A 12,597-nucleotide genomic window follows, 5' to 3' on the forward strand; every position below is an offset into this window, starting at 1 on the left:
AAAAACTGGGACCTGAGGCTCCTTCCTCATATATAAGGGTTTCGCCCTCTAACAAAAATCCACTACAAAACCATTTTACTTGTATGTAGATACATCTACGTATAAGTTCAGAAATGGCAAGGCTTTCTGCAGAAGAGGTAAGGACAAGAAAGAAAAAAAATGAAAACATCTCGACATTTCCATTTTTTTATCTGAACAAGAAAATTGTATATTGAGATGCTCATTATAATTCCTGAATGCCCAAAGCATTCAGTCTAGCAAGAAAATACCTAGTCCTTTAGAAATACTACTCATTTCATGAAAAGAACACTAGGACCATTGCACAACTCAGACTCTGCAAATGTGCGGGACTCAGTCATTCATCCAACAGATACATCTGAGCATCTCTTCTGTGCTTGACATCATGCGTATTCTAAAACAAAGTCATATAAATAATCGGTAAAATTATGCATGTTTTTTCTACTATCTTGCACTTTCATGCATTTTACACATTTCAACAGTGAGCTTCTATGACCTTAATCATCCAAAAAAAAAGTTAAAACTAAAAAGCATCAGCAATGCAAGTTCCCCCCCCTTTTTTTTTATAGACTTGCATCAAAAATCGTAAGAGTGTACCAGCTTCTAAAAGTCCAAATAAGAATAGTCAGTGGCCAAAACAGCCCCCTGGCATAGAAACATCTCCACTTTTCTGACATCTTTCATTTTTTGGTTGTTGTTTGGAAACACCTCTTAATTTCATTTGGCAAAGAGACATGGATCAGGCAGCGAAGAGCCACAGGATAAAGGTAGGTGAGAAAACAAACTATAATTCTTGGTAAAAATAAATAAATAAATACACAAACAAATAAGAACAGCTAACTGCAAGAGCCACATCAATCCTTGCACCCACTGAGCTTAATCAAGTGTTATCCGAGGGACTGGAGGGAAAAAGCAATGGGGACCCCATCCAAGACACTTGGACGATGAAACGCTTGATGGAGACACATTTGCAGGTGCATAACTAGCTTGGCATAGCTCCTTTGGCTGCAGAAGGCTCTGACTGAAGAAGGCCTATAACTACAGTTGAAGGTTCTCCCCTGCCCCACTCTACCCATCCCCGTGGTCCCTCCAAAACCAATATATGGTTCCTGAAATATTCCACACTGCCAGAGCTGTGCCAGGACTGATGCAAAACCTCACTTCGTCCCCAGAGGCTGTGGCTTAAAGCATGGCACGTTGTGTGGTGTGTTAAGTCCTCATCTCTCTGCCCCCCCACCTTCAATCTCAGAGTGTAAGGTAAAAAGAAACAGGTGACAGCCACCTCCAACCCAGAGAGAGTACTTGAGACTGGATTTACAATGGAGAAAAAGACAATAGATGTGAAACAAGGGTGCACATGACAATGAACATCAAAGAAAAAAGACAGGCATTCCTGAGAGGAAGAAGACAGACAAAGGGCTCAGATTGCCCCAGCTCACTGCTTGGTGAGAACTGCAGAGGGGGGTGGCCGGGAGGAATCCCGGGGCGGTTGGGGGGGTTGGGGAGATACCTGCAGATTCCTCCAGATGAGAAGCGCTAAGGGATAGGAGAGGGCAAGACAGCTAGAATGGCGGTGACATGGGGGAGTCTTATACACGTTCTATGGAGATAGAACAGAAAGAAAAGATCACATAGTATGTGATTCCATTTATATAGAGTCAGAAACGGATAAAGCTCACGTATGTTGATAGAAATTCAAATAGCAGTGGCTTGTGAGAAGAGAAAGACACCAGGGGCACAAGGGAATTATCTGGAAGATGGAACTGTCCTTTATCTCAACTGGCATGCTAGTCACACGGCTATAAACGTTTCTCATAATGCACTTAAGAGGCCGTACATTTTGGTGAATATAAATTTTACTTCAATCAAAAAATGCACATACCTCTGGGGGGGGGACAGTTAGGAGAAAAAAGTAACATAAGGAAACCAAATTATACTTATTGGCTCTATTTTACAAGAGAAAATAAAGTAGTTTACGTTTTTTTTTTTTTTTTTCCTTTGCATGTAAGTTAAAATAAATACGATGGAAATAAATGTAGGAAATTATAAGTCTATATTGAAAAAAAAATTAAAATTGTACCCGTATGTGACTAACAAGGTAATATAAAATTATCTTCTGTGAACCAATAGGCTCTCAGTGGATTATTGCCATCACCATCAATAAGTAGCCAGCCAAGCACACCAGAAATAAATGGGCTGTAATTAAACATAGGCAATAAAATCGGTCTCCAAATACAGCATGCTAAAGATGGCTGAAGCAAAATTAGTGAAGCCACAGATTCCAACAACTCTTAATCAACCCTGGTAAGCTATCAGGACCCTGCATGGTGGAGACTTATTTCTCCTTGAGCAGTACGTCCAAGTGTCATCTGAGATTTGTAGAAATTAACATGTTATCTGTGAGTCTCAGCTCATTTCCATGGAGGGTTATACAGAACAAAGCTGCAAGTAATCCTGGCTCGATGAGTCTTTTTTGATTTTGCACTTGTGTTGAAATCAGCAACATAACAGATCTGTGATACAAAATTGTCCCTTCTTGATATCAGGGGAAATTGTAAGCAAGAGTGATTCCCAAGGGCAACAAGTGAAAACCCGCATCTGTGAAACTGCCCCCCCAAAAAATACCAGCACCATCACCCTTACTCTTCGAAGACCCTGGGATCAACTGCCATCTCCTGACATCCTGTTAGCTACAGTGGATGTCTGTGGTCCAGGAATGAAAAACAGACACAAAGAAATAACTTTGGCCATTACCTTAGGTCCTGCTGGCTCATGAATGCTTCTCTTTAACTGTCTTACCTTCTGGATCTTGCCTTTGATGATACGAGGCTGCTCCTCCAGCCTTCCTGAATTTTCTGGAGTCAGCCCCTGCCTGCCCAGACCTACCCAACTTGCAAAATGGCACTTTGATGGGATTTCAATCCTCAATCCTTCAATCCTCAATCTTCAATGAAAATAATGCTTGTGTGAGTCCAATTTTGAAGTTTTGAAAATTACATCAAAAACTAACCCAGAGTTCCACGTGGGCTACAATGTGTCATGCCCTGACCTTCACGATTATGAATTCAATTTATCTTTACAGCATTCTTGTGAGATAGGACCTACAAACATCACATTTGGGGGACATGGAAATCAGAAGATCCAGATCAACAGAGAATAAAAATATAAATATTTGGGGATATGGGGAGATATTCTAATTCTATCATATCTCAAGATATTCTAACTAAAAAGTCTTATCTTAGTGGGAGATAAGGCAGAGATATCTAAAGGGTTCAGAATTCCAGAATATAATAAAATGAACCACCAAGAACCAGAGCTTTTTTTTTCCAACTCTATATTCCTATGCAACTGGGTTGTCTCTAAAGACTTGACCTCCTGGCATTTTAACCACTGCAGTCTAGTAATTAGTGACATTACACTGTTATTGTTTCTAATGACTATCAGGTAGTAACAAATCTTTTCTTTTTATTATGTTCTGTTAGTCACCATACAGTTCGTCATTGGTTTTTGATGTAGTGTTCCAGGATTCATTATCTGTGTAGAACACCCGGCGCAAGTAGTAGCAAATCTAGTAAGAATGTGAGCTTTCACGTCAGACAAACTTGGATTCAAGTCCTCACTCAGCTATTTCCTGTGTAACTTCAGTGTCCCCATTGTGAAAATCGGGACAATAGCATTTCATAGGAACTTTGGGATGATTAAAGGGATGACATCTCTATAAAGGTCCTAGTAGCGTGTCAGGAAAAAAAAAAGGACTTGACAAATGTCAAATATTATTAGTTACAAAGAAAAAACTATCGCTACTTCTATTCTATCATACTCCTGGTGCTGTACCAAAGCTTCAAGAAGCTGAGTGACTAAATCAATTTCAGTTAAGGGTTAGCATTGACATTTAAAGTAGTTTGATTCTGAAGCTAATTAACTTAATGGCTGTGCTATCTTTTATAATTTAATGATATATATACACTACAAGTCAACTTTTTTAAAATTTGGGTTCACTTAAAATGCATTTCCAAGATAAATTTCCAACAGTGGTTCAAAGAAAAAAGATTTGGGGTCTGTTAGTCCTCATCCAAGACTCAACATGGAGGTTTAATCCCAAAGAAATGAGCACCATATTGGACATGCTACTAAACTAGATGACAAAATCTAATAATGTTTTCTATACTTTGAAAAATGCATATAATGCACCATAAAGCAAAATCAGGCAGCCAGAATGTCAGCCCTGGCCGCAGCCTGCCTCTCCCTCTCTCTCTTGCTGGGATGCTATCTTCTCTTTCCTGCCTTCTTTCTTACCATATATGCTTAGAAGCTACTTAGAAATTTTTCAGGACTCATAGGTCCATGAAAAACCTCAATAAGATCAGCTCTTCTTGATGGAATCTCCACCCCAGGGACAACTGATGCCTCTCCTCTTTGTGAGCCCTCACTACATGTGGTTTATATTTCTACTAAAGCACTTCCATGTGTGTCTTCTCCTGTGAGACTCTAATGTCTTTGTGAATGGGGGTGTTATCTTATTCACAATCATATCTGCAAAAAGGGTCTGGTGAGTGAATGAAAGAGAAAATAATAAAGTATTCTAAACAGCAAACAAATAACTTAAAACTAAACTTCTCAGATATGGCTTATTTGTAGGACGGGGCAGAACCCGGAAACAGAGGTAGGAGTTAAACACGTAACTGAAAACATGAAGACACTGTAGTCTGATATCTCTGGAAATTATTGCTGTACAAATAACAACACAGACTCGTAACGTAATGCCCGTGTATCTGCATGGATCCAGGAGACAGAAAGAACATACACATGTCTATTTCCTTGTTTGTACACTAAGGAATGCATATATTGCTCATTTTTTCTGAAGCCTGAATGGGAAATGTGTTTTTAACAACTTTAATCAATACACCAACCTACATTAAAAAAATAAATAAACCTACACAATAAGGAAAAAAAAAGCAAAAGGCCAATCAATAGCCAACAGTGCAGCTTAACAGCCACTCCAGCAGAAAACTGTCTGAAAAGGCGCTTCACACTCCACTGTCTGCACGATGCACAGCTGCTTGCTATTGATTTGTTGCAAGCAAAGAACATCTATTATAACGTGCCAGTGTGAACCTAGCAATTTCTCCAACAAGTAGTCCGCAATGTAGGACCAGCCATGTAGCGCAGGTCACTGGCTGCGGGGGTGGGCTGAGGACCCACATTTATTTCCTTCTGTTTTTCCCCCAAAACCTTTATAAACACCCAATTTCTAAATCCAGCAACTTGCTGTGTTTTAAGCACTCACACGCATTACACTGTTTCACATTCACTTCTCCAGGGCCCAGGAGCAATAATGAGACCTCAAAGTTGTACGCACTCACTCTCAGGGAGAGCTGTGGTAAGGACTGGTGTAAGATATTTAAAATCGCTGTTTTCACAAAGCCCCCAGGAATGACGAGGCTTTCGTATATGTGTGGGTATGTGCAAGTGGCATTGGATTTTGTGCAACATTGTGCCGTGTTGTGAAGAGAGGGACTCAACAACAGGTTGCCCTGCCCACATCACAGGAAAGGGGACTGGATTTGCTACGTTGTGATGGCTACCACCCACTGAAACCTCCCAGGCCCTCGGCCCTGATTTTAAATACCAGTAGGAACCCAATATCCAAAAAGAATATCCCTATGAGAAACTGCGTGGGGTTCCATTTCTTCTGTTGTTCTTAAAATGTAGCCCCATCATTAAGTCGGAACTCAGGTGGTATGCACCTTCTGAGAAGTCAGCCCTCTCTGGTTTGAGTTTTTCAGAAGAACTGAAGATTTTCTTTGGAGAACATTACTGGTGTGTCCTCCCCTGATCTCACGGGATCCTACATGAACCCAAAATTACTTCTGGGATGATTTTGTTCATTATGGTTTCAGAACAGCTTTAAAAGTCACCTAGAGGAAACTCCCTGTGAATCTGCTTTTAGATGAAATGGTAGAAGATCTTATCTTAAAACTACATAAGACAATTAATAAATCAGTTATACCTGGGTTTCCAATCAGATCACTTTTGGTTTCTATCCAGTACAAGAGAGCCACTCTTACACAAGGTAACCAGCCACGGAGAAGACATGCCACACCTTCACAATCACTGTGTCAGCTTTGCATGGCTCTCTCTAAAACAAAACCTGAAATTCACCCACTGCCTCCACCAATCCACCATGCTCTCAGAGAAAATGATAGAATAAAGTTAAACCCATCCATGCTTGGTCTACTCGTACTAAATGAGATATAGTTTCTAAACATAAGCTCTATTCATGGAGGTGACAACTATGTGACAGCACCTGAAATTCATCAAACAAACACCCAATTTGGCAAACAGGCAAGAAAAATCAAAGGTCATAAATGAAAAAACCAATGCTAGGAAAAATGTGGAGAATGCTAAAACGCAAACATTTCTTTAGAAACTTACAAATCATGCCCAGATACAAGTAACTTTTCTATACATGATGACTGAACAGAACCCTTTATTTTGAAAAATATCAAAACCTAGCACTTTCCTATTGAACTAGTTTCAATTCTTGGACGTGCCTTAAGAAATTGTATTTTTGTGTGTGTGTGTGTGTGTGTGTGTGTGTGTGTGTGTGTGTGTGTGTTTTAATTTCCATTAACTGAGATCAATCTGTTGTCCTGAGAAATATCTCATGGAAAATGAGAGATCCAAACCTTCTCCCCCAACCATCCACCAAAAAAGTCTGTTGCCACTAGATAGACTCTTAAATCAACCATAGGGTCCTATGACAGCATTGTCAGAAATACGATGTATTTTAGATATATGCGACTTTCTGTAGAATACGCTATTCCTATGGAATACTATGCAGCCATCAAAAGAAATGAAATCTTGCCATTTGCGACAACATGGATGGAACTAGAGCGTATCATGCTTAGCGAAATAAGTCAAGCAGAGAAAGACAACTATCATACGATCTCCCTGATATGAGGAAGTGGTGATGCAACATGGGGGCTTAAGTGGGTAGGAGAAGAATAAATGAAACAAGATGGGATTGGGAGGGAGACAAACCATAAGTGACTTTTAATCTCACAAAACAAACTGAGGGTTGCTGGGAGGAGGGGGTTTGGGAGAAGGGGGTGGGATTATGGACATTGGGGAGGGTATGTGCTTTGGTGAGTGCTGTGAAGTGTGTAAACCTGGTGATTCACAGACCTGTACCCCTGGGGATAGAGTATTATGCCTCCATCAGAAAGGATGAATACCCAACTTTTGTAGCAACATGGACGGGACTGGAAGAGATTATGCTGAGTGAAATAAGTCAAGCAGAGAGAGTCAATTATCATATGGTTTCACTTATTTGTGGAGCATAACAAATAGCATGGAGGACATGGGGACTTAGAGTGGAGAAGGGAGTTGGGGGAAATTGGAAGGGGAGGTGAACCATGAGAGACTATGGACTCTGAAAACAATCTGAGGGTTTTGAAGGGACGGGGGTGGGAGGTTGGGGTACCAGGTGGTGGGTATTATAGAGGGCACGGATTGCATGGAGCACGGGGTGTGGTGCAAAAATAATGAATACTGTTATGCTGGAAATAAAAAAAAAAAATTTAAAAAAAAAAAAAAAAGAATACACTATTCCTAAAAATCAGGTAAAGGCCCTATTTCCTTGACATTCCAATCATCACATCGTGCTCCATTTCTGTTATTTAGGTCAAAGGCAGGCCACCTGCGGCGCGCATGCTACCAAAGCAATCACTAATGGCCTCTGCGTTCTTCCGTCTAAGACTCAGCCCTGCTCATCTTTCCTCTTCTGTTCACTTACTGTATCTGTTCCCCTTCCTTTCACTTTTCCCCACAGCCTTTCGCAATGGTAAGCATGAGATTTATTCAAATCTTGGTGACTCCGAAGGTGAAAACTCTTCTCCTGATGCAAGTGAAACTACCAAGAATTTGCTAACAGAGGCCCAGAGAAAATCAAGAGCGAACTCAATTTTGAAGACGTTTGTGAGATGAAGTAGCAAATTACAACGCTAAAGGTCAAGGTTCGTACAGAAAGTAATGATCTATGACGTAAACAGTTAAGGCTGATTTTTTAGGTTGAACAAACTGCCTCCGATGCTAATTCCAAAAGAAAAGTCCCCGATACTTTCAACGTCAATCATGGGATACAGAGATATCTACTGTACAATTCTAAGCAACCTAAATTTCTGATATATGAGGTCGGTTTCATTAAAAGTGCATATCTACACATGACAATTATATCCAATTTATCTGAACTCTATTTATTCCTTATATTCTGCAATTAAAATGTATTTGCTCACACTTCCATATAGCCATCTAGTCATACCAACCCTGGTCTGCTCTCCAACCAGAGACGAGGCGAGAAGATTCTTTTAACAACTTGGGCTCAAGGTCTTCTACAATAAAACCTTCATCTGTACGGTTTACAGAATAAAATCCAGAATATAATACCCAGGCCTGGATATCTCAGAAGCATCTTTGAAGGATGACGTGGTATGGTTACAAAAGAAAGCTGACACTTCCCAATCCGCTCTAGTACCTCATTATATACTGACAAATTGTTCAAGTCAGATCCTGTAACCGTCTTCATTCTGGACATGGCATCTGCTCTTGACAAAGTCAGAGAAAAAATCATAGAAATCTAGGAAGAGTCCTGGTTGATTTTTAGTAGAAAATAGTGCCTGGGCCTGGGTGGCCAAAAAGAACATATCAATGAGAGAAAAGTGTATACGTACCTTCTGAAGACCATGCTATCCACCGCAGTTAAAATCACTTACCTTTCTGCATTTTCTGTGGGCAGTCTCGTCCTGACCATTTTCTACCAGGAGTGGTATGTATTTAGGATATGGAATAAACTTGGGAGGATAAAGAAGCATTATGCCACCATCTAGGATAAAAAGCTTTCCAATGAGTCCTATGCAATCAAAGTGGAGGGCAAATAAAGCACATGTAGCACAACTGCCCAGATATCCTGGATGGGTCCATAACTGCCTATTTCAAAGTGAAACAACAGCATTTCTGACTCATAAGTGTGGGAATAAGACTTTCAATAATACCAAGTACTTGGAAAGAATAATCTGATACCAAAACTTTCTGCAGATACTGTGTCCTTTATGTTACAGACCTAGAGGCACCTGCTTACATTAGATCAATGAGAATCAAAGATGTTTATCTCTACATTGGTACAGTTCCCACCTGTTTCTCCAGGGAGCTCTTAAGAGACTGACAGAGCATATAAAGACAAAAAGTTATGAGAAAAAATGAGAAACAGAACACGGGGCAACTATGCACATGAAAAAAAAAAAGTTGAGAAATAAGGATTCAAGAAAAGCCAAGTGAACATGATAGAGATGGCATTGTAGTCAGTACCTACTCCCACTTAGGCAACCATACCGTGACTTTAGTATCTGCTCAGATAACACCATGCACCTTTTTATAAAACCAAGAGGTCAACAGACTACAAGTTCAGATTGCAATATAAACTCCTACCATTTAGAAAGTCAGAAGATCAGCAGGATCCACTATGTCAGGGCTTTCAACAAATCTCTTTGAATAGGTATTCAGAAAATTCAGGCGTCGGCCTATTCTTTAAAAATAGCCATGTTAGGAAAGGAACATAAGAAGGCAGTGAAGACACAGGTTATAGATTCCCATAGAATGGAAGTATCTCCACCATCAACTCTAGAATCATCTTCATGAAATCAGTATTCTAGAATTAAATCAGCTGATAGAAGCATTGCCAGTGGACAAAATTAACAACTGGCTCTCTTCCAATATGAACCGAATATGCAGATACATACTTATAAATATATGTACAAAATAGAAATGCATATATAAACAGAACAACTATGTACATACAAACCAAACAGATATAAACAGAGTTAGCTACAGGGAATTTCCAAATATTTGAAAAGCCCCTGAGAATGCCTTAAACATTTCTAGTTAGAAAAAATAATAAACTCTGAATGTCTTCATCATTTGGAAGAGCTAAGAAATTCTCTAAATTCAGAATTTTGAGAAAACACCTAGATTTCTTAAATAACCTGTAAATTCTAGACAATGCAAATGGAAGAGTCTCAAAACTGTTATCCAGATGACTTAATTATGGAAAAACTGAACTCCTTAGAGCAAAAATATTGCTTGAGCTGGATTTTGTTTTGTTTTTGTTGTTGCTGTGGTGGGGGGGGTGTTTTTGTTTTTGTTTTTGTTTTTTGCTTCTCAGCCACAGGCAATCTAATCTAAAGAAAAAACACATGTAGTAAGCAAATGGGAAAACATGTAGTAATGTTGAACAAGTAATATCTCTTTGCTCTTCCATTAAGAGCACCAGTGCTCTATTTTCCAAGTTTCTGGAGGAGGAAATTGCTTACAATTCTTTCAGAAGAACCATCCTTTTACATTATGTTCCTTAAGTTTTCTCTAAACCTCAAAACAGTGAAAAAACTCCCAAGTATGAAAAGGTTGTACTCACGATCATTGCACTGGTTTCCGGAATATGACGTCATGGAGCAGTCGCAGGTGAAGCCTTCCCACTGCTGCATGCAGACCCCCTGGTTGGCACATGAATCTTCCTGGCAGGTGGTACTTGGTCCTAATAATCCATAAGAAGAGGGGGAGAGAAGAAAAAAGGAGAGAGACAAGTGTTCACAATGAAGTTCAAAGCAAGCACTTGACTTTGCAACTCCCATGCCCCAAAACATTCAAAACCACAACCTCCCAAAATGTCATCTCTAGATCATGCAACGAGAATCAGGATATACAAAAGACTACAGAGATACACACTTAGCCACAGACTATCAACAGTTACACACAGAAGGGAGAGGGCTGAACACATTGTTCTATCTTAGGCAGACTTTTCAAAAGAGCTTCATCTCTACCACCCAACTAGAAAGACACTTTACTTGGAATATGGTCTTTCTAGACATATAATGGTAAAGCAAAAAAATTTATTCCCATGATTCTTATGAATTAAGGCATAAAAGTCCCTAAAGTTTACTTTATATTAAAAAGATGTTTGATGACATGAAGAGGAGGAGAAAGAGAAGCATATAGCAGCAAACATATATTGGTGTTTTGTAGGTGGTAAGTACTGGGTACTAAGCACTTTGTCTACATTACCTCATTATGCTCTCCAGTGACACTAAGAAGTAAGTAATTATGATCACCCATTTCACAGAAGAAAAAAAAAAGAAATAGAAAAAAACTAAGCTTATATAAGTAATCTACCCAAGTCACACATTTGGTAATGAAAGGACCATGATATCCAACTTAGGTAAACCATCTCTGGGAACCATGCTCTTAGCTAGCTACATCAGTAGTTCTTAAAGTGTTATTTCTCAGACCAACATCACCTGGGAAGTGGTTAGAAAGGCAAAAGATGAGGTCCCAGACCTACTGAATCAGAAACTTCAGAAAGAGGTAAAAATGTGTGTTTTCACAGGCTTCCAGGAAATTGTGACACAGTCTAGAGTTTGAGAACCAGTATATTATACTGTGCTATCGCTATTGGTTTACAGAAGGGTGTACTGAAAAGCAGTGTCCATATGCCAGAGGATGCAAAAGAGAATTATTTGAGGGATAGGAAGAAAATATTAGAAATTGCATTCTTTTGATTTTTTTTCTTTATTATTTCTATTTTCGTGTGCCTTTCATAAGTCAACAATATATAAGTACAGTGGTACAAGTATCCGATGTAGAAATAATTACACTTATGGGAGGCATTCTCAAAATCTTTTCTTTTCCTTTTTTTTTTTTTTTAAAGATTTTATTTATTTATTTGGCAGAGAGAGAGAGATCACAAGCAGGCACAGAGGCAGGCAGAGAGAGAGGGGGAAGCAGGCTCCCTGCTGGGCAGACAGCCCAGATGCGGGCCTCGATCCCAGGACCCTGAGACCACGCCCCGAGCTAAAGGCAGAGGCTTAACCCACTGAGCCACCCAGGCACCCTCAAAATCTTTTCTGGATATGAGAAAGCAACTGAAAAAGTTTGGTGATCTCTACTTTACAGGTTGTCATTAAAATCTCTCTTTAGGTCAGCCTGGGGCCTCTCTTTTACCATTTGCTCTTTTTCATTTCTGTCTTCTGCCTTAACCTTGGGATTAAAGATAAATCTGCACCTTTGGAATTATCTGAGCTAATAAGAACTATCTTAATATTCAAGATAACTCCCAAGAGAGCCTCAGCAAAGGAGGCGAGCCCTTTGACTCATCAAATATATTACTCAAGATCTGATGCAAAAAAGCACTTGACAGAGTAAAAATATACCCACTGCACTAAGCGCATATTTCACTGTTTCCAAAGCAAAGCCTCATATGGGCACGGAATATTGAAATGTATGCATGCGGAGTCCTAGGGATGCATGTTCAAAAGAGACATGACTACAAAGGCTTTGTCTTCTGGGTGGCAAGACATTCTGTATTTATTCATGAGGGATAGAAGCAATACAGACCGTCACCTCTAATACAAAGCTATTAGGATATGACATAAGAAAGTTCAAGACAATTACTAGCACTGGGGGAGCAGCACTGCTGCTGGGTCTCTGTAGTTCCTATCTGCCATGTGGTTCCCCCATGTGGAGATGAAA

General features: G+C 39.7%; 1 protein-coding gene across 45 annotated transcripts in view; it reads right to left on the bottom strand.

Moving 5' to 3' along the window:
* NRXN3 (neurexin 3) overlaps nucleotides 1-12,597 on the bottom strand; it is a 1,567,429-nt gene that overhangs the window by 784,325 nt on the left and 770,507 nt on the right. For all 45 annotated transcript variants that reach the window (XM_032341548.1, XM_032341546.1, XM_032341549.1 and 42 more), the window contains one exon: nucleotides 10,487-10,606. In XM_032341548.1, the coding sequence (XP_032197439.1) occupies nucleotides 10,487-10,606 (120 nt within the window). The remainder of the gene's footprint in view (nucleotides 1-10,486; nucleotides 10,607-12,597) is intronic.

The sequence above is a fragment of the Mustela erminea genome, chromosome 5 (assembly GCF_009829155.1).
Source record: "Mustela erminea isolate mMusErm1 chromosome 5, mMusErm1.Pri, whole genome shotgun sequence".
Classification (NCBI taxonomy): Eukaryota; Metazoa; Chordata; class Mammalia; order Carnivora; family Mustelidae; genus Mustela; species Mustela erminea.